Source organism: Elephantulus edwardii, unplaced genomic scaffold (assembly GCF_000299155.1).
Source record: "Elephantulus edwardii isolate Elephantulus edwardi_28Jun2011 unplaced genomic scaffold, EleEdw1.0 scaffold00015, whole genome shotgun sequence".
Taxonomy (NCBI): Eukaryota; Metazoa; Chordata; class Mammalia; order Macroscelidea; family Macroscelididae; genus Elephantulus; species Elephantulus edwardii.
In genome coordinates, this window is record NW_006399765.1 from 20789168 (window position 1) to 20810741 (window position 21574).

The window sequence follows — 21574 nt, forward strand, 5'->3', positions numbered from 1 at the left end:
CTGGAGAGTGTGAAACCAGGCTGCTTCTTAGAGGCTAGGATTCTGAAGCTTCGTCTGACATACTTCGGACATGTTGCAAGGAGGGATCAATCCTTGGTGAGGAACGTCATACTTGGGAGGGTGGAGGGACAGCGCAAGAGAGGAAGACCCTTGATGAGATGGATTGATTTAGTGACGGGGTAATGGGGGTAGGTGTGTTGGAGACAGTAAGATTGGCAAGAGATAAGAGCAGGGTTTAGGGCTGTTGTACATAGGGTCGACAGCACACAACAACAACAACAACGTGTGTGAGGTGATCGCTCTACCTGCCTCCCAAGGCTGTAGTGAGGGTTTAAGGTGTTAACATATACAGAGCCTGTAACTCAATGCCTCGCACACAGGCAGCTGATGGTCCTGCAGCTTTGCTGGGCAGTAGAATGCCCAGGACTCAGCCCCCTTTCATGGCCCTGCACCCTTCAAAGGCTGCCACACTCATTTCAGGATACACTGGGGAATTTGTCCAGTACCCAGTGGAATATCTCCATGTTGAGTCACAGAGCCTGTTTGCCTGAGGGATGCATCCCCCTTCCCACCCATCTATGCGGTTTGGGAAGGTGACTCCAGGGGCAGCTGGCCTGGGACGAACCCCAGAGTCCATGCTGTATTTTTGGTCACAGAACCTGACTCAAGTCAGTTTTTGATGGATCTGTCCCTAAGTACTAGATTCAGAAGCAGTGTAGCGAGTGTGGAAACCCCCATGTCCCGCTCCTTACTCTCGCCTCCCTTGCCAAGTGGGCTCTGCATAGTTCCCCCAAGGAACAGAGGATTCCTACTCTCCTTCCCAACCAGGATGCTGGTCCCACAGCATCTCTACAGCATCTGTGTTTAGAGAGGGGTTCGCACCCCCATGAGGGACAGTGGTACTTCATGAAGAATGAGGGCTCTGGAGCCCAACAAACCCAGTGACATCCCAACAGCTACCACTTGCCCTTCTGTACCTCAGTTCCCATATCTGGCCCTTCTTCAGTTGGTGGTGTGTGGACTCACAAGGTGAGGACTTAATGAGGAATTGCTCTGTGGGAAAAGCACTTTTCCGAGAGAATGCATAATGCACACTGTCTCCCATTGTCTCCCATGTCGGTAACACTGAGAAGTTGATATTGTGCCCATTTCACAGACTGGAAAACTGAGGTCACAGAACTGATAAGCAGCATAGCCAGAGCTACAGCAAAGGCTCTACAGGTTTGTCTGGTCTGTCTCCCTCTCTCCCACCCACGAACAAAACTGTTAACGCCTTACAGTAGACGGGGTTTAGAGCAGAGGGTGATAAACACTGAACTGCAAGCAGAAGGCAAGTCCAGACAGGGTGCCTTGGAGCAGGTCTGGTTCCAGATATAATGAAGTATTACAGTGAGTAAGGAACATGACACAATACAGTCATAATGCAATAAAGTGAGGCACATGGATTTCTTGGTATCCTGATGGGTATAAAAAGGTAGTGATACCCATCAACAAATGAATGGATAGAGAAGCTGTGGTATATTCCCACAATGGAATACTATCAGCATTGAAAAACAAGGAACTCATGAAATAGTACATAAAATGGGTGACCCTGGAGGACATTACGCTGAGTGAAATATCTCAGTCACAAAAAGACAAATACTACATGGTGCCGCTGTTGTAAAACGGGACTGACATCGGGGTCAAAGGAAGACAGAGAAGGAGGGGAGGAATGATGTATACTGCATTGAAACAGATGAGGGAGAGAACTGTTTAAAAGGGATATATGATTGGGTATTATTGTCATAACAGGAGTTCAGAATGAAGGCTGCACAGTGGAGTGGACTTGGGGGGAGGGATTGTAGAACAATGAAAGAATTTTTCTTTTACTTTTCAAGGAGAAGAGTGAATTGGGGGGAGGGTGGATAGGGAAAAAAGTGCAACAATGACTGAATGAAAACCCTAAGTCTCTGTAAACTTCCATTAAAATAATAATTTTAAAAAGATGGTAATGTGGTGTGTTATATGCTGCACGGCTAACCTGAAGTCAGAGGTTTGAGTCCACGGGAGGGGTGGGTGGTCTCCTCCAGCCTCGGAAGCCTGATGGGGATTCCACACGGCTCAGAGTCCACTTGACAGCCCTGGGCTTGGGTTTGTGCATATAAAAATGACGCCGACATGGCACTGTGTTCTATAAACTGTACAATAGTGCCATGAAAACGTTTGAAATACTCCAAGAACTAGCAAACGTGACAGAGACATGAGGAGAACGCATGATGCTGCAGAATGTTGTCGATCGACTTGCCCAGCACAGGATTGCCATAAACGTTCAGTTTGTAAAAACCACACCATCTGTGAAAGGCAATCACGCAACGCACAGTAAAACAAGGGGTGCCTGTGTTGTAGGCTCGTTGGCCGACCTGTTCTCAACTGCAGCTACTTGCCGTGAAAGCAGTAAATGAATGGGCATGCCTGGGTGCCAATAAAACTTTGTTTATGGGCACTAAAATTTAAATTTTATGTCATTTTCACGTGTCATGAAAATTACCCTCCTTTCCCCCCTATCTAACCGGTTAGACATTCTTAAAAACCATCCTTAGCTCAAAGCCTGATCAAAAATAGCCTGGAGGCTGGACCCGCCCCATGGGCCTTAGTGTTCAGCATAAACTTTGAAGTCTGAGGATTTGGGTTTGAGATCTGGCCACGCCACTTGCAAGCTGGGTTATCTCGGTTAAGTTACTTTCTGTGCCTTTGCCCTTGAATTATCAAACCCAAAACTCCACCGCTGGCAACTCCAAGTCACAGCAACCCTTCACACTAGATTTCCAACGCTGTAAATCTTTATGGGAAGAGACTACCATCATTATTCCATGCAGCGGCTGGTGGATTCAAACTGTCAACCTTTTGGTTAACAGCCTGATGAATTACACACTTTGCTACCAGGGTTCCACCACCAGGTAGGGATACAAAGCTTCCCTTTCATGGGCTGTGGTATGTGGGTTTATGCCAGTGACTTGAACAATATTTGTCACACAGTAACTACTGTCTATTTTTCAAGACACACATGCCAGCATTTTCCTTGTTGTTGTTAAGTGCCACCGAGTTGCAGATGACTCATAGCGACCCTATGAACGAAACACTGGAACGCTTGTATAACTTTCATCGTTTCTCCAAGTTCACAGAGTTTCCGGAGGCAAGCTGTTTTAGAAGTGGATGCACAAACATGTCTGGAGTTCCCCTTGACTACCCCTCCTCTCCACACCCATCTTGGCCCTAGCTGTCTCCCTACAGAGTAGCATCTTTCTTAATATTTTGCTACAGATTCCCATGGAAAAGCAACAGCTTTGCTTTATGCCTCTTCTTACTACATAGGATCATCATATATCTATGTATCCATTCAGTCAATTGTTCAACACACACAGCAACAATCACTCCCGCCTTTTTGCGGCTTCCATTCTAATCTCACCCAAAACTCATTGCCATCAAGTCAGAACCGACTCACAGCAAACCCTTCAGCGGGTTTTCAGAGGCTGTAAATCACACGGAAGGGGACTGGCCTTTTTCGTGAGGAGCAGCTGATGGATTAAAACGTCTTTGGGTTGGGAGAGCAACTGCGTAATGACTTGGAAGAGGGCAAATGATGAACTGACAAATCTATGCAGGGTGTCATGTGTCCGACGGGGACCGAGGAGGGAGAGGAGAGAGAGGAGACCCTTTAAATAAATTGGTCTGGGAAAGGTGCAGGGAGGAAGTGGATTTGAACATGACCTTGCATGGTCCATAGGCCATTACACTTTAACCCAGACGCTGAACCACTCCGGCAGTTAGAATCCACTGGTGGTTTTGGAAAAGTGCAGCCTGAGTGCTCCTTGGAGGCAAAGATGATGCAGGTCCATTTTTCATACTTTGAACGTGTTGCTAGGTGAGACTGTTCTTTGGAGAGGTTCACCATGCTTGGAAAGGTGAGGGTCAGCGAACTAGAGGAAGCCACCCAATGAGATGGACAGACAGTGACCACAGCAATGGGCTCAAGAGTGTCAGAGATGGTGACGATGGCACAGGCTGGGACAGGGTTCAGATCTGTTGTTTGTACGGTCGCTGAGTGCTACTTGACTTGATGGCATCTAACAACAACAGAGGCTCCGAGGGAGAAAGATGAGCAGTCTCCTCCCCTCAGCGGTCTGGGCTCAGACTCAGCAACGAGGCTTTAGAGCCTTTCTCAAACAAGTAACTTGCTCTTCCCTCTCAAGCTTGTATCCTCGCCCACGGGACACAGGTCCAACTCATCTGCCGTGGGGTGTGGATGTGGGTGCAGTGCTTCACCTCCATTTAGTCCTATCTGCACTGGGGGGTTTCTGGCTGCAAACAACATCTCTCAGCTCTGCGGCCTCCTGCAGGAGGCTTCCTCCAGAACATTCTCTCTATCACTGCAGTGGACACCTGGCTGATCCTCCAATGGGTTTTCAGAGGCTGTAAACTTCACAGGAAGAGACTCCACCTCTCTTCCACAGAGGAAATGCAAGGCCCAGGGCATGAGCTCAGGCCCACGGAGGCGGTCAGATTGCCCCAGAACCACTGGGCATCCCTCTGTCTCGTACAACCCCCAACGCCTGCTGGTGCCTCCCCCACGGCTGGAACCAGGAACCTCTGGGGCTCCACTCCAGATTCCCTCTCCTCCCTCCGTGCTGACTGACTGTCCAGCGTCTCCAGCCGCTTCGGCCACAAGCACGTGCTGTAGATGGGACACTCCCGGGCCTGCTGCCTCCTCTTCCTGCCCCTCTCACTGCATCTGCTTGCCTTTAGAATCAGTCACTGGGGAGAGTCCACACAGGGTCTTGTTGCCTCCCTGTTGTGCTTCCAAGGAGACTCCTGGGGTCCCCATGAAGCTCTGTCTGGCAGGGGCATCCCCCCGCCCAGTGCCTGGGGCACCTGTCCTTCCAGATGCCCCAGGCTTCCACCACCCTCTATTTCCTGTGGTGGGATGTGAACCCTGGACCTGAGCCAGTTTAGATTCCAAAGGGGAACACCCCCTCCACATCCTGTTAAATGTCGCTGTTCCCAGGCCCCTCTCAGTCCCTCGGGGGTCTTCTCATTCACAGGGAGATGTCAGTGTGGCAGTGAACAGGGCCCAGTAGCGGAGCTCTCTTTGTCTCCATCCTTTGGCCCCGAAGACCCCAGCATCTCTGGGTAACTCGATTATTCGGCTCAGAGGAGCCGAGGCGGCCGCATGGGTTGGAATTTAAAAGAGGAGGAAGCGGACTTGCCGGAGATTTGGAGAACGTGCCAGGAGGAGGGATCAGGAGACTGAAGCTTCGATCTCCTGGGAAAAGGGGAAACTCACCTTGGAGTAGTCAAAGCCATGCTTCTCCTTCACCCCGTTCCGGCAGAGTGTATAGTTGTAGAAGCGGGAGTTTTTAAGGAGGCCAACCCACTCCTTCCAGCCAGGCGGCACGTAGGAGCCATTGTACTCATTAAGGTACTTGCCGAAGAAAGCTGGGGGGAGAAGGACGGGAGGCCACGTGAGCAAACAGCAATAAGGTCTGTGCAGCGTCACCCAATGGCGTCCAGTAAACCTGCTTCGTGTGTGCAGAGCATGGGACCAACACCCCTCCTGTAAGCCAAGGCCCTGCGGTCACACTGTGGACCCCTCCTTCCCAAATGGTGTTTTTGCTGTTGTTGTTACGTGCCATCAAGTCGCCTGCGACTCATAGCGACCCTATGTCCAACAGCTCTGAAGCCTGCCCTGTCCTGAGCCAGCTCACTGACTCACCAACCCCCAGTGCCCCAGTTACTGTATCAATCCATCTCATCTGGGTCTTCCTCTCCTGTGCTGTCCCTCCACCCTTCCAAGCATGATGTCCTTCTCCAAGGACTGGTCCCTCCTGGCCACGTTCCCCAAAATGGTTTTTAAATGTGTTAAATAATACATGCCTTGACATTTAGTTATAATAAGAGCCCTTGGCAAATAATATCTTGAAAAGAAGAGCTAAACACCTGTGTTTATCGTGGCTTTGTTCACAATAGCAAGGAGTAGAAAACAACCCAAGTGCCCATCAACAAACGAATGGATAGAGAAGCTCTGGTATATTCACACCATGGAATACTATGCTGCACTAAAAACCAAGGAACTCCTGAAATATTATTCAAAATGAGTGACCCTGGAGGACATTACGCTGAGTGAAGTATCTCAGTCACAAAAGGACAAATACTTCATAGTGCCATTGTTGTAAAATGGGCCTGACATTGGGGTTGTGGTGGTGGGGAGACCGAGAAAGAGGGGATAAACAATGTATACTGCATTGAAACAGATTTTAAAAGGGATATGTGATTAGGTATGATTGCCGTGACAGGAGTCCAGAACGAAGGCTGCATAGTGCAGTGGACTTGAGGGGAGGGATTGTATAACAAATGAAAAAATTTCTTCTGAAAACCCAAAATCTCTGTAAATGTTCATTAAAACTAATAAAATTTAATAATAAAAAATTTCTTCTTTTACTTTTCAAAGAGAAGAATGAACTGGAGGGAAGGGATGGGTAGGGAGAAAAGTGCAACAATGAATGTATGAATGGAAATCCAAAGTCTCTGTAAATTTCATTAAAACGAATAATAATAAAAAAATTTAAAAAAAAAAAGAAAAGAAGAGCTAGCAGAGGGTCTGGTCATTTCAAAGGAGAGACTGGTGAGTGGACAGAGTTTGCTGTGTGCTGGCTGCAAGGACTGCAATGGGATGTTCAAATACTAGTGGTTTCTATGGGTGGGAACATCCAGGATTCTGCTAACGTACTATGATCTGTGGCCTACACTTAAATGAAAGCCAACACGCAATTCAGCTGCAAGACAACAAACATGAAAGCAGAACTGCCCCCCCCCCCAAGTTTACAGACTCACTGAACTGTATATACTTCACAGTCACAGAATGGTCAATGTTACACAGAAACCGACTGTATCAAGTCCTGGTGGGAGGTTCGTTTAGCAGTTAAGGGCTCACTCAGTGCTGGGGGGAATGGAAACTGGTCCAACCATGATGTGGAATGACAGGGTCTGTCCTGGAGAGAGTGAAACCAGGCTACTCGTTGGAGGCAAGGCTTTTGAAGCTCTGTCTTCCATACTTTGGCTATGTCACCTGGAGGGACCAGTCCTTGGAGAAGGACATTATGCTTCGAAGGGTGGAGAGTCAGTGCTGGAGAGGAAGACCCTGGACGAGATGGACCGACAACAGTGACTGGGGAGATGGGATCAGGGGTGTCAGACCTGGTGAGGCTGGCTGAGGGTAGGCCAAGGTTCCGAGCTGTTGTTGACGGGGTCGCTGTGAGTCACAGTCAACTGGATGGTACAAGATAACCACAACAAAGTCTGTCGAACAGAAGCTCTGATGGCTCAGTGGTAAGAAATTACACTGACAACGTAAAGATACGCAGTTTGAATCCACCAACTGCTCTACTGGAGAAAGAGAGGCAATCTCTCCCATGCGTTTACTGCCTCTGAAAACTTGCTAGAGGGTCAGCTGAGTTAAGGGTACACACAGCAACAACAACAACCACCTGTATGAAGACAAGAGGTCTCATTCCAGCCCTCTCTATCAAGGTGAGGACCATGGGTCTCAGAGATGTGCAACAATATTACAGAGAGCATGAGAACATGTGTGCCAAAAGTAAGTGCATGCAGCAATGAATGAATGAAAATCCAAAATCTCTGTAAAAGTTCATTAAAATTATTTAAAAAAAAGTAAGTGCAGCATTAAAAGACGTGCTTAGCAAATGCTTAGCACGGTGCCTATGTAATCTCTACGTGGTGCAGTTAACACACTCAGCTGTTAACTAAAAGGCAGTAGGTTCAAATCCACCCAGAAGCTTGTAGGGCGAAATACCTGTGGATCTATTTCTTGGGGGGGGGGATCTACTTTGTAAAAACCTATAGGACACAGTTCTACAGCGATGCCTGGAGTTGATGAACTTTTTTTTTTTTAGCACCTTCCTAGCAAACAGATAGTCCTTGGTTTGGGATGTCTTGAGTTCTGACGAATGGCACTTAGGACAGACGGTCTGTTTTTCTTTTGGTGTATCTTATCATCAGTAATACACATGACAATGTAGCAGCACATAATTTACCGGCGTTACCATTCACAGATGTTCACTTGCAGGTGTTCAACAGTGTGATTTATAAAGACACAATAAAAGGCAAGACTAATGAAAACAACAACAAAAAACCCAAACAAACGAACAAACGTGATGCATTCAACCTGATGTCAGAACTGATGACAGAGTCATGAGGAGGGAAGCCCGTGGGAAGTCGGGAACTGCCTGGAGCGAAAGCTCACCGGGTCTCAGATCAGAAGCCGAGGTGACAGGAGAGAGCAGTGGGGAGTGCAGGTCTGCAGAGCAAAGAGGAGAGGCTCCTAGAGGGATGCTCTGTCAGCAGATGACTAAGTGGTCCCTGGGCCTGAAATCTTGTTGCTTCCAGGATGCTGGCCCCAGAAAAGACAGGCCTGGGCAGAGAGATGCTTCTAGAAAACCCAAGCCTGGTAAAACTGCTTCTTGCAGATCTGGTGAATGGCCAGCACGGCCCAGCCAGGAGAGCAAGACCCTATGGGAACCAAAAGCAGCCAGACGTCGAAGAGTTCTCCTTAAATGCAGAGCCAGGCCTGGGTGCCCCTGGGGGAGAGCTGACGAAGCACTTTCTAGAAAGATCTGGGCACTGGTGAGATGTAAATAGGAAGGGTGGGTTCCCAAGCCAGGCCAGATAAGGTCCAGGGTGGAGATCACTCTGTGTGGGCAGAAGAGAAAATAATAAAAGGAAAGAGGTCCAGCGTTTGGGGAGGAGGGAGTGGGAACGGCTGTCCCCCCTCCACCCCGAGTAACATCCACTATTTAAAGAGGGAGATGTAATTAGGTGGTGGGTGCCTAATTAAACAGCAACCCAGTGTCCCTGGCTGTGTGTCGGGGAATGATGGGCTGAGATACTGCTCGTCCGAGAAGCAGAATGGAAGCACCAGGCAAGCTAAAGGTCTGTGCTTCTCAGGACTCTGTATGTTCAAGACCCAGCTGCATGCAGCTCCTCAAAGCAGGGGCTGTCAGCCAGGGGCTATTTTTCCCGCCAGGCATCTTTGGGCAATGACTGGAGACATTTTTGTTGTCACAAGGTGCTGCAGACATCTCATGGGTAGACACCTGGGATACTGGAAACGCCTCACAATGCACAAGGCAGCCTCTGGGACGAAAGCCTAACCGGCCCCGGTGTCAGGAGTGCCAAGGCTGCGAGAGAAGCAGGATCTAAAAGTCCAGTCCCCTCTTCCCTCAGATCTTCAGAACCCCACTGTGAGAGATGAAAGGGCCCCAAAGTCACACATTTTCCAATGAAGCAGCTCTTCTGAAACTCTTGTCCGAATAGGAATAGAGGGACTAGAGGAAACAGCTCCAGGCAGAGCAAACAGTCAGTGCAAAGGCCCTGGGGCAGGAACAAACAGGTCTGGGGCACCTGAAGACCAACCCACAGAGGCCAGTGAGGGAGGCAGGTGATTATGCCACAGGCGGAGGGTCCCAGGAGCCACAAGAGGAGACCCTGGAAGCATAGTAGTGAGCCTCAAAGGGTGTAGCTGTTGATACATGTCACTGAGTGAACTATAACTCACAGCGACCCTACGAACAGACTCTAACCTGGCCCTACACTGTGCCATCCTCCCCACACCTGATACGCTCAAGCCCACTGCTGCAGTCACTGTGCCACCTCCCCCCTTGTTGAGGGTCTTCCTCCATTCCTCTGACTCTCCACCTCTCCCCACGTGATGTCTTTTTCCAAGGACTAACCCCTCGTGGCAACAGGCCCAACATGTGTTGGACAAAGATTCACTGTTCTTGGCTCAAAGGAACAATGTGGTTGCAAGTCCTCGAAGGCAGACTTGTTCCTTCTTTTGACAGTCTATAGGGTGTGCTCAATCCTCTTCACCAACACCACTGTTCAAAGGCATCAACGCCTCAGTATTCTAGTACACACCTGGCATATTATGCATATTTTCCTGGAAATAGCTCTACAGCTTTTGATAGATTCTGAGAGGTACCCAGGATCACCAACGATTTTAAAATGTTCAGCTCCTCTTAATCCCTTTCAAACACATCGTCTTTAGTTTGGACCTGACTCCTAGCTGACCCTCCAGCAGGCTTTCAGAGGCTGTAAATTGCACTGGATGGATTAGAACTGCTGGCCTTGGAACTGGCAATGCAACTCCCTATCAACTAGGCCCCCAGAGCTCCCTTTTAGAGAGAAGGAAAGCTGGAGACCATGGCTCCCAGATTGGTCCCAGTTTTCCCAGTTCATGGCCAGTGCGTCTGTGGTTCGTCGCTGAAGGCCTGGATGAGGCTGAATGCTGAAGAGCTGCATTCTTGGCTCAGCTGGTGGGAGAGGGCTTGCTGTGGGGAGGAGGGTGCAGGGCCTCACTCGTTCCCACTGATGCCACGGGTGTCAACGTGTTCCCGTTCTTTCCTCTGCTAGAATCTCCTCTTTCACCTCCGTTCCAACCCTTAAAACATTCCAGAAAGAGTTTACTGTTCAGGCTCTACGAGGCCCCAGAAAACAGGGCTTCCGTCAAAGGCTTTTAGTGCCAAATTAGATTTTGCTCTCATTTGATTAGATTTCCCCAAGGCAGTTTTTAAAATGGTTATTCCGGCACCAGTGGAGGTGGGAGGAGCAAATTAGCATGGGCCCTGGGCTTGGTGGCTGGGAGACACAGCCAGGAGAAAGCTGGAATTAAAATCAAGATTAAAAATACAACGCAGGTCGTGGCTGGGGCGCGGGAAGTAGGGAGTCGCTGAGCTTCGGTGGCTGGGACGGGGTGGGTGCGGGGTGCAGATGGGGGATGGTGCTGGGTACAACAACTTGGCAGGCAAAGGAGGTGACATGAACTGCCTGCCAGGGAAGGCCACTGACGTTGGCCGATGATGCTCGGAGGAAGCGGGGCTGGCATCCACTGAAAGGACAGATGCCCATGTCCCCATATGCCCGGTGCTGGGGGGGATATTTAGCCCTGGGCAGCAGAGGCTGCTGTTTTGCTTGTTTGGTTCTTGGTGGTGTCACTAGAGTTCACGTAACCAGGTGGTTAACTCACGGGGGTCCCACTTCCCTGCAGGCGGGGCATCTGAGAATTGCTCCCGGATGGGCAGCTGCCCTACTTGCCCACCTCATGCAGACGAGCCCTCCCCTCCAAGCCCTGCCCCTTTCCTACTACTGGCCAGAGACCCTCTTCTGCCCTCAACAGCAGGCACCCAGACTCCCCACTTAGAACCCTGACTGGGGGTGGGGAGTGGTTATGAGGAGTTACTGTCCTGGGTGACAACTTTTAAACAACTCAGCTCGGAACCAACTCATAGGGGACCCTCCAGTGGATTTTCAGAAGCTGTATACTGCAAGGCAGGAGATTGTCCATCTTTAAGTGAAGCTGTTGGTGGATTCGAACTGTCTGCCTTTGGGTTACCAGCACAACACCTAACCCAACTTGGCGACCATGGGTCCGAGGTGAAAGAAGGGTAACATTAACGCTACGGATGCCACTGCTTTGGTGGTCCCTCCTCTGTGGTGCTGGCCTATTCACCGCCCTGGACACTGGGGTCATTAGGTGTCATCCCCTCTGCCAGTGTCGAGGGGTGCAGTCCATAGTCCCCTCACTCTTCATGACGGCACTGCTGGTTCTGACTGTGGTTGTTGTTGTGTACTGTCAAGTCAGAACTGACCCTCAGCTGACCTTCCAGTGGGAAGATCTTCCAGGAGGAGACTGCCCATCCTTCTCCTGCAGAGCAGCTGGTGGCCTTGAACCATGTGCCTTTGGGATTGCAGCACAGCTTCTTGCCACTAGGCCACCAGAGCTCCCTACCTTTTATTAGGTACCATGATTTCCTGACTTCAGTGCGTACAGGTGGACCTCACACCTTGACTCTAAGGCTACCTGTGTCATCTAAGCCTGGCCAGTCAGCACTACCTTTCCTGGGTTATTGCTATTGGGCTAGGGATAGCCTGTGACCCAAGAAAGGCCAATGAGAAGCCAGCCCTGGGACTTTTAAGAAAGCCAGTGAAAAAGGAGACCTGGTAGCTTAAAGTGAAGTACTTAACTGCTAGCCTACAAGTTGGTGGTTCAAATCCCTTTAGTGACTCTGCACGTTCCCATAAAGTCTGCAGCCTAGAGAATCCTATGAGGAGTTATACTTTGTCATACAGAGTCACTGTAAGTTAAAATTGACCTGATGTCACCCAATAAGAACAACAACCCTGGAAAAGAGAAGCTCTTTTTCCCTGGGGCTGGAGACAGATAAGAGATAAGCCTGAAAGCTCTGACAGATATTTGACCACTAAGAGAGGGGGGGCGGGGATTGATTCCAGAGTTACAAAACATGGAAGGAAGCAGAGCTGAGAGCTACAGAGAGAGGCTGAGAATTTGAAAGAGTGAAGGGGAAGTTTGTGTGTGAGAGACAAGAGAATCTGAAAAAGTGAAGGGGAGAGGAGAGGGAGAGAGAGAGGGGTAAGGAGAGGGCACAGGGAGGGGTGAGAGAAGGTGAGGGAGAGGGACAGAGAATGTGTGTGAGAGAGAGAGGCTGGGGAAAAGTGTGTGTAGAGAGAGAAGAGAGATGCCAGAGAGTGAGTGAGAGTGACAGGCTGAGAGAATAAGAGGGTGAAAGAGGGAGGGAAAGAGTGTGTGTAAATGTGAGAGAGATAAAGAGAATCAGAGGAGATGGACTAGAGAAAAAGTGACTGAGTGTGTGTGAAAGAGATTGAGAAGGTGAGAGAGGCCTGTTGACCACTTTTAGTTTAAGCTAATCTTTTGAATTCTCTTAGTGGTGATTCTGTCCCTGAGCTCTGGGATATGGCGAGACATCCTAAAAGACAGAGTAATTCCCACAACAAAGGAGGGCCAGGCCCTAAGGATCCTCAGTGCTCTTATAAACCCACCATCCCATCCCGCTCTGTCTTGTTTTGATTTGCTTAGTTCAGTCTGAGCAGTGTTTTCTCATTTGTATCAGAGAGTTGGACAATGACCAAGGAGGATAGAAGGAGAATTGATGCCTTTGAGCTGTGGTGCTGGAGAAGAGTATTGAGAATACCATGGACTGCTAGGAAAACAGATTTGTCCTGGAAAGGGTTAAACCGGGTGGCTCCTTGGAGGCAAGGATTCTGAGGCTCCGTCTAACATACTTTGGACATGTTGTGAGGAGAGACCGGTCCTTGGAGAGGGACATCATGCTTGGGAGGGTGGAGGGACGGCGCAGGAGAGGAAGGCCCTCTATGAGGTGGATCGATTCAGTGACTGGGATAATCGGAATGGGAGTGTCGGAGACAGTGCGATTGGCACAGGACAGAGTGGAGTTTAGGGCTGTTGTACATAGGGTCGCTATGAGTCGCAAGTGACTCGACGGTACATAACAACAACAACAACAACAACAACAACAACAACATTTGAAAGAGAAAGAAATGCTCAGCACAGAGCAGGCTATGGCACACCAGGGCCTGTGGACCAGATCAGGCCCAGCGCCTGTTTTAGTAAATGAGGCGGTACAAGAACACAGCCACGCCTGTCTGTCTCCTGCTACCTGTGGTGGCTTCCGCAGGCCAATGGCAGAACGGAGTAGCAGCAACTGAGTGGCCTGTGCGTCTGAAGTATTTACTGTCTGGTCTTTTTACAGAAAGATGTTTGCTGACCCGTAGTGCAGCGCCAAGCTCTCTATGTGGGATGAACGTTTCCTTAGGGGAACTCCAGTCCTACTTGGGATTTAGAATCGGGTTCTGGTAAACTTGGAGGGTGGTCCTGGTGGTGCAGTGAGTGGCTGAAGAGCTCAGCTGCTAACTGCAAGGTTGGAAGTTCAAAGTGAACCCACCTGCTGCTCTTGAGGTGAAAGACGTCTGCTTTTGTAAAGATTTACAGCGTTGGAGAATCTAGACTGTGGAGCAATTGTACTCTGACCCGAAGAGCCACTCATTGCCATTGAGTTGGAATGGACTCACAACTGACCCTCCAGCAGGGTTCTGGAGGCTACAAATTACATGGGAGGACACTGTCCATTTTCTCCTGTGCAGCCACTGGGGGGTTCAAATCACTAGAGGGGTGCTGTGCGACTCCCCACAGATACACCACCAGAGCTCCTTAGGGGGTAACTACGGGTGGGAACCGACTTTATGGCAACAGATGTGGTTGGCTGTTTATTGTATTTTAATTTTTTAAAAACCCCAACCAACCTTGGAGGGAATGATGGCACAGGAGTCATAGGACTCCTCTACATAGGAGCAGACTCCTTGCTGTGCCAGGTCAGGGGATGATGTGTCACAGAACAAAACATAACAATGTAGCAATAAACTGTGTTATTCATAATAGCAAAGAGATGGAGGCAACCCAAGTGCCTCACCACATGAATGGTTAGAAAAATGATGGTACATTCACACAATGGAATATTACCCAGCACTGAAAAAAAAATGAACTCGTAAAATATTACACAACATGGGGGAGCCTGAAGGACACTATGTTGAGTGAAATAGCTCAGTCACAAATGGACAGATACTGTATAACACTGGTGTTATAAAATAGGACAGATATGAGTTGGAGGTGGGGGAGAGAATGGGGAAAAGAATGGCTCGATAATGAACAGTACATTAGATCAGATGAGGGGAAGAACTGTTCTAAAGGAATTATGATTAGGCATTATATGCACAACAACATTCTGAACAAGGGTGCACTGAAGGGTAGGATGAAGGAGAAGGGAGGGGAGGAGGGAAGAAAATGTGCAACAATGGAAAAAAAGGAAAAGAAAACATTTTCCATGCTTAAAAAATAACAACAATGTGACTTGTCAATGAAAGCACTCCTCAGCTTGTGTGGCAGCAAATCATACTCTGGGCATTTATCACGACAAGCTGTTCCATGGAGAGACATCATGCCGCGTAAAGCAGTTGTTAGGTGCCGTTGAGTCGAGTATGACTCACACAGTGACCCAGTGAACAACAGAGTTGAACCGGCCTCTCCTTTGCCATGCTCCGACACAGCCCACGGCTGCAGTCACTGGGTCAGTTTATATCTTTTGTTGACCCTCACCTTTCCTGTCATGATGCCCTTTTCCAAGGAGTACCACCTTCTAAGAACATACCCAAAGTACGAGACAAAGCTCTATCATCCTTTCCTGACCACATGTTCATCAATTGCTTTAATGAAAAACAAACATATTTCCCTTCACCAGAGGCTTCTTTCTGCCTCGCACAGGGTCTGGCTTTTGTGGCCTTTATTGTATACATGTGGTGCTTAGCATGGTACCTGGTATATATCAGGGGTGAATTATGCGTTGTATTTTCATCCTTGCCATTGAATCTCCCTTTCTAGCAATTTCTTGTTCTGTCTAGGGAGCCCCCCACAGAGACACATGTCAGACTTGGAGGGGCTTATTCACCCGAGGTCTCCCCTAACCCTTCACTGACCCAGTGGCTATCGTTCTGAGCGGGCACCTTTGCCCTGGGGGGCTCTGTGTGGCTGGGTTCCCTCCCGAGGCTGCTTCTCCATCTGTCTGCGTAAGGACTTGCCGGGGAGCCATTTGGAGCCTGATGGGAGAATCGGGCCCTTCTGTTATCCCTCCCAGCCCCAATTCTAGCGGAAACAGCCTCTTAATAATGGCATTTGTGGTCTGTAAAAGCTGTGTCTCCTGCCATTTGGGGACTGAGATGAGCTGGCAGGAAACCTGGTGCAGGAGGACGTACACAACCATGGAGGTACACAGCGTGCCAAGGTACCACACTCCCCAGCAACAGGCGGGACTCATCACGTCCTCAGATAAAAAAAGGTAGATGCAGCCTGCCTCGTGCTTGCCTGTCGTGAGTACTTCCCATTTCTCACCACGCAGAAGATCCTGCTTCTAGGTCTGGCCGCCATGAGTTTCTCTCCCAACCCACAGCCCCTTCCTACAGATTCAAAGCCTCTTTTCAAATGTACAGCCTCTGACTGGGGCGGAATGCCCGGTTAGCAAGGTAATAAGCACAGGCGTTCTGTGCTTACTCGCTAATCTGCAGTGAACAGTTTTATATATTTTTCATCACAGGATTTGGTGAAGCTGAGGCGAGGCTGTGCACTGCACAACAGCGAGTGAGCCCAGGAAACTCTGTGCTTACCTCGCTCACTGGGCATTCCACTCCTGTCCAGAGGGTGGGTGGGGGTGGGAGGGTCCCCAAGAGTCAGAACCGACTCAGAGACAGGAGTGCTCAATCTGCCGGCTGAGCAAATAACCCAAGAAACTGGAGAATTATCTGAGAAAGATGGAGAAGATCACAGCATCAGGACTAGAGGAAGATCCATCAACAACCTGTATTATGCAGAGACACAACTTGGTTTGAAGAACATGAAAAATGTTGGAAGTGCTTATTGAGGAAGCTTAAAGACCATGTGGCTGTCAGCCAGTCATTGTCACTGAGGGGGCAGCTGCTCATAGGTGACCTTCCATACAGCTATAAACCGCACAGGAGGAGACTGTCTATTTTCTTCCTGAGGAGACACTGGTAAATTTGAACTGTCAGAGAAATGCGGCCTTTGCCCACTAGTTACTAGTGCAACTCTGCACAGATTATGCCACCAGAATACCTTTCAGTATAGATTATACCTCAATATATAATGAAAATATCCTCACAACTAGACCAATAAACATCCTAGTAAATGGAGACAAGACTGAAGATGTCAAAGGTTTCCTTTTACCGGAATTCATCATCAGTGCCCAGGAAACAGCATTCAGTAAATCAAATGACGCACTGTCCTGCGCAAATCTGTTGCCAAGGATCCCATCAAAGTACTCATGAGCAAGGATGTCACTTTGAAGACTAAGGTGCACCTCAACTCTAGTCATGGCCCTTTTAAATGCCTCATAAGCACGTGAAAGTCAGGTAGAGAATAAGAAAGAAGAGCTGATGCCTTAGAAGTGTAGTGTTGTTGAAGAAATAGACCGTGGAGTGACAAAAGAACAAACAAATCTGTTTGCAAGAAGCACAGCAGGACAGTTTCTCAGAAGCAAGGATGTTGAAGAAAAAAAGAGGAAGAGTGTTAATGAGATGGACTTACAGAGCGGCTGTGGCAACAGGCTCAAGCCCAGCAGAGACTTTGACAGCGGCGCGGTGTCAGGCAGCGTTCTGTTGTACACGGGGCTGCTATGGTTTGCACCTGACAGCAACCTAAATTTTATTCTTTGGTAAAGAAATTCTGGTGGCCTACTGGGTAAGGAGTTAGGCTGCTAACACAAAGGCAGGCAGTTCAAATCCCCCGGTTGCACGTCAGGAGAAAGATGGACAATCTCCTGTGCAGCCGAAAGCCTCTGTGAGTTGGTTTCTAACAAGGGAGCCCTGGTGGCTTAGTGGTTAAGAAGGCATGCTGCAATCCCAAAAGGCACCAGATTCAAATCCACCAGCCACTCTGTGGGAGAAGGGATAGGCAATCTCTTCCCAGGTGATTTACTGCCTCTGAAAACCTGCTGGAGGGTCAGTGATGGGTCATTTCTGACTCGATGCCACATAACAACAGACTATGCAGGAATGGTGGTGGTGCTGTCATGTGCAGTCAGCTGGCTGGTCCAGCAGGTTTTCAGAGGCTGTAAATGACACAGGAGACTGCTCATCTTTCTTCTGAGGTAGATTTGAACTGCCTGTCCTGTGTTAACAACATAACTCCTCACCCACTAGACGACCAGAATATATTTATGAAAGAGTACATTTTCGTTTCATCTATCTATCTATCTATCTATCTATCTATCTATCTATCTATCTATCCATTTTTGTTCTATCTATCCATCCATTATCTATCTATCTATCTATCTATCCATCCATTTTTCTTCTATCTTTCTTTCTTTCTTTCTTTCTTTCTTTCTTTCTTTCTTTCTTTCTTTCTTTCTATCATCTATCTATCCATCATCTATCTATCTATCTATCTATCTATCTATCTATCTATCTATCTATCATCTATCTATCTTTCTATCCATCTATCCCTCTATCTCTCTATCTATCATATTGCTGCTATAACATCACTAACTACAGAACTAAGACATGTCAATAGGACATGATTTGCCCTTCCCCCGGGACACCTGCCAGTGTCTGGAGGCATATTTGGTTGTCAAAATGGGGGTGAGGGGTGATGAGGGTCTTGACTGGCAGGCAGAGAGTGTAAGTCAGGCAATGCTGCTAAATATCCCACTGTGCACAGCGCAGTCCCCACACAGAAAATACGCCTCTCAAGCAAAGCTTCAGCGAGTGCTCCTCTCTCTAAGCCTCAGTACCCTCTTCTGTAGAATGGGAGCAGTAACAAATGAGGTCACGCACAGAGGAAGAACGTGCGGGCTCTTACAGAAGGGACTGTGTGTTCCTGAAACAAAGCCCACTTTCATTTGTCAGGGCAGGGGTGAAGCCTCGGGGTGCCTGGGGAAATAAACAAGGGTTGCTGGAAACCAGATGTGACAGCATCTTGGAAAATCACAGGGCCCATCCAAGACGTCTTCCAGTAATGAGCCTGGCGAGGGCTGTTTATGCCGCACCACGAGATCAGCTGAGCATGACACACATCTATTAGCAGAGACAGGCTGGAGCTCGGAGCCGAGCCAATGACAGCAAACGTCTGCTGAAGCGATCCGGAGAGGTCAGCGAGAATCTAGGTACAGCCCTCCGAAAGCCGGTCTCTCCACAGACACACCCCCCGTTTCACATGCAGCGAGTGTGGGGCTCACCGAAGGGGCCTTTTCCTTAGTGACCTCTGTACTTCCAGTTGCCAGGGTACTGCTAGCACATGTTTTACAATTTTAAAAAAGCATCGTCTGGACCATTACATCTTGATATTGATAGTTGATGCTATATTGATATGAAATTGATAGTTGATATTATATTGATACAGATATTAAATTCAAATTAATGGAAAAGAAATTCTTTTTAGTATGAGATGTACCCACAGAGAGTATATTAAACATTTTTGGCAAATCTGAGGAATTAAAATGACCACGTATATGTCATAGCTCCTGGTTCAGGTGTAAACTAGAACCTTCGAGTCCTTGAGAATGGCTGTGAGGGTCCCTTTCCCATCACACCACCCTCACTCACATAGAAATAGCCTCTTACTTTTCTCTGTGATGCTGCCACCTAAGTGTGCCTCTCTCAGACAACGCCCTATTTGGTTGTGCCCATGCCTGCACTTGCTATCACAGAGCCTTAGTGTTCTGTCACATTATCCTGCGACACGTTTCTGAGACGTAACACAATGTTTGGAGAGTCACCATCAAATGCTAGCTAGAGTTTGTTCATTTTCCCTGCAGGATAATATCCCGATTGACCCAAGCCCACAATTTATCCATTATACTTCTGAAAGACAGCTGAGTTAATTTCCAAATGGTAACTCAATAATAACAATAATAGTAATAAAAAGAATAATAAACCATAAATTTACCCTGCCCTGCTGTGGTCTGGATCTCAGCCAGGCCAGTTAAGGAGTAAGGGGTTCCGGGCACTGGATTTACCCTGAGCTCACACAAGACCACTCAAGTCACCCTAAGAAACTGCACTGCAATCTCAAAGGTTTGTTGTTGTTGTTAAGTGCCGTCAAGTCGCAGGCAACTCACAGCAACCCTATGAAGGAGAGTCCTCAATGCTTGGGTGCCTTTCATCCTCTCTCCAGGTTCATAGGGTTTCCGGAGGCAAGCTATTATGGAAGTGGATGCCACTCCTCCTTCCAGGCTTGTTTTAATCGGGGAGCTCCACCCCACTCTCTGTCCACATTGGGTAACCAACCATTAACACATTTGACACATCAGTGTCACAGTGTTCAGCCTCACAGCAACCAAAACTGACCGTGGTACAACTTGTACACCAGGGCTATATGACCTAGAACCTCAAAGGTACATGGTTCAAATCCACCGGCTGCTCCATGGGAGAAAGATGGGCAATCTCCTCCCATGGGATGTATTGCCTCGGAAAACCTGATGGAGGGTCAGCTGTGAGTTAGTTCCAACTTGATGGCACACAACAGCTGACTAACAGACTGCTTTACTCTGGGGACGAGTACTCAGCTGGTCTGAGGAATTGGGTCCTGCGGGGATGCTGGGTGAGGGGCTCTCCACCTTCTGCGGCGGTTCACCTGCTGTGCTGGGTGTGAGCGGGCTCAGCAGGGCAGCCTCACCAAACCACCTTGGCAAGCTCTGTTCAACCCAGAGGATTGTCTTGGAAAAGTGGTGTACCACCTACTGAAGCCCAAGGCACCTACGTATGCCAGCCCGGCATCCACGGCTCCTAGCTGCACGGGGGCTAAGCACTAACCTTTTGACGGCCCAAAGTTTTCAAAGTTTTAATCCATAAGTCACTCCGTGAGAGAAAGATGTGGCAATCGGCTTCCTTCAAGCCTAAAGAACCCCCCAAACTACCATCAATGAGAAGGTTCTCAGCAACCCCGCAGGACAGAGTAGAGCTGCCCCGCTGGGTGTCAAGGCTGTACATTTTTATGGCAGCTGACAGCTTCTTATACAAGCTGCTGACTTTTTGGGGCAGAAGCCCGATCAATACTTAACCTACTGAGTCACTGGGCTCCTTGACTGGAAGGAACGGAGCCCTGGGAACCTCGTGGGTAGTTCTTCTCTGCCCCTTTGGGCTGTCAACGGGAATCGACTCAACAGTAATGTGTTGGCTTTTCCCCTTTTAAAAAAAGCCAACATCCACTCTCTTTTATTCTATAAAAAGTTCCCTGATCTGCCCCCAGTCTCAGCCTGCATGTCTCAGGTGGGGGCAAACCCAGGACCTGGGCTCTCTAGCTGACTTGGGCTAATCAGAATATCCCCTGACTAAATAAGGGGGGGGGAATGAAGAGAATTGATTGATATGCAATTACAGTCTAGTGATACAATCTAGAGAAAACAGGTAGAACTGTTAAGTTTCGACTCAGTCAATTCTGTGGATTTGGAGGACGGCAGAATGTTAATGTGCTCAATTACTAATCAAAAGAAAGGCTGGGGGAGGGGACGGAGCCCACCCTGAGGTGCCTCAGAAGAAAGAGCTGGTGATCCACATACAAAAATCAGCCACTGAGGGAAATATCTCAGTCACAAAAGGACAAATACTGCATAATGCCACTATTGTAAAATGGGACTGACGTGGGGTTTGGGGGAGACTGAGAAAGATGGGATAAATTATGTATACTGCATTGAAACAGACGGAGGTGAGAACTGTTTAAAAGGTATATATGATTAGGTATTATGGTCAGGAGAAATGTGGGGTCAAGATTGGTGGAATATCTATCAATAATCTGTGATATGCAGATAACACAACCCTGCTTGCTGAAACTGAGGAGGACCTGAAGCGCTTGCTGCAGAGGGTCAAGGACTGCAGCCTCTAATATGGATTGAGGCTCAATGTCAAGAAGACAAAGATTCACTGGGCCAATTGGCAGCATTAGGATGGATGGTGAAGAGACTGAGATTGTTCACAGCTTTAGTTTGCTTGGCTCCACAGTCAACACTCTTGGCACCAGGAGCCAGGAAATTAAAAGATGTATTGCGATGGGAAAGTCTGCTGTTAGGGGCCTCTCCAAAGTACTGAAGAGCAATGGTGTCACTCTGGAGAGTAAGGTGTGCCTGAT

At 48.5% G+C, this 21574-nt stretch overlaps 1 protein-coding gene across 2 annotated transcripts in view; it reads right to left on the bottom strand.

Annotated features, from left to right (window-relative positions):
- Positions 1-21574, bottom strand: part of SULF2 (sulfatase 2) — a 121028-nt gene that overhangs the window by 38826 nt on the left and 60628 nt on the right. For both annotated transcript variants that reach the window (XM_006881618.1, XM_006881617.1), the window contains exon 3: positions 5321-5472. In XM_006881618.1, the coding sequence (XP_006881680.1) occupies positions 5321-5472 (152 nt within the window). The remainder of the gene's footprint in view (positions 1-5320; positions 5473-21574) is intronic.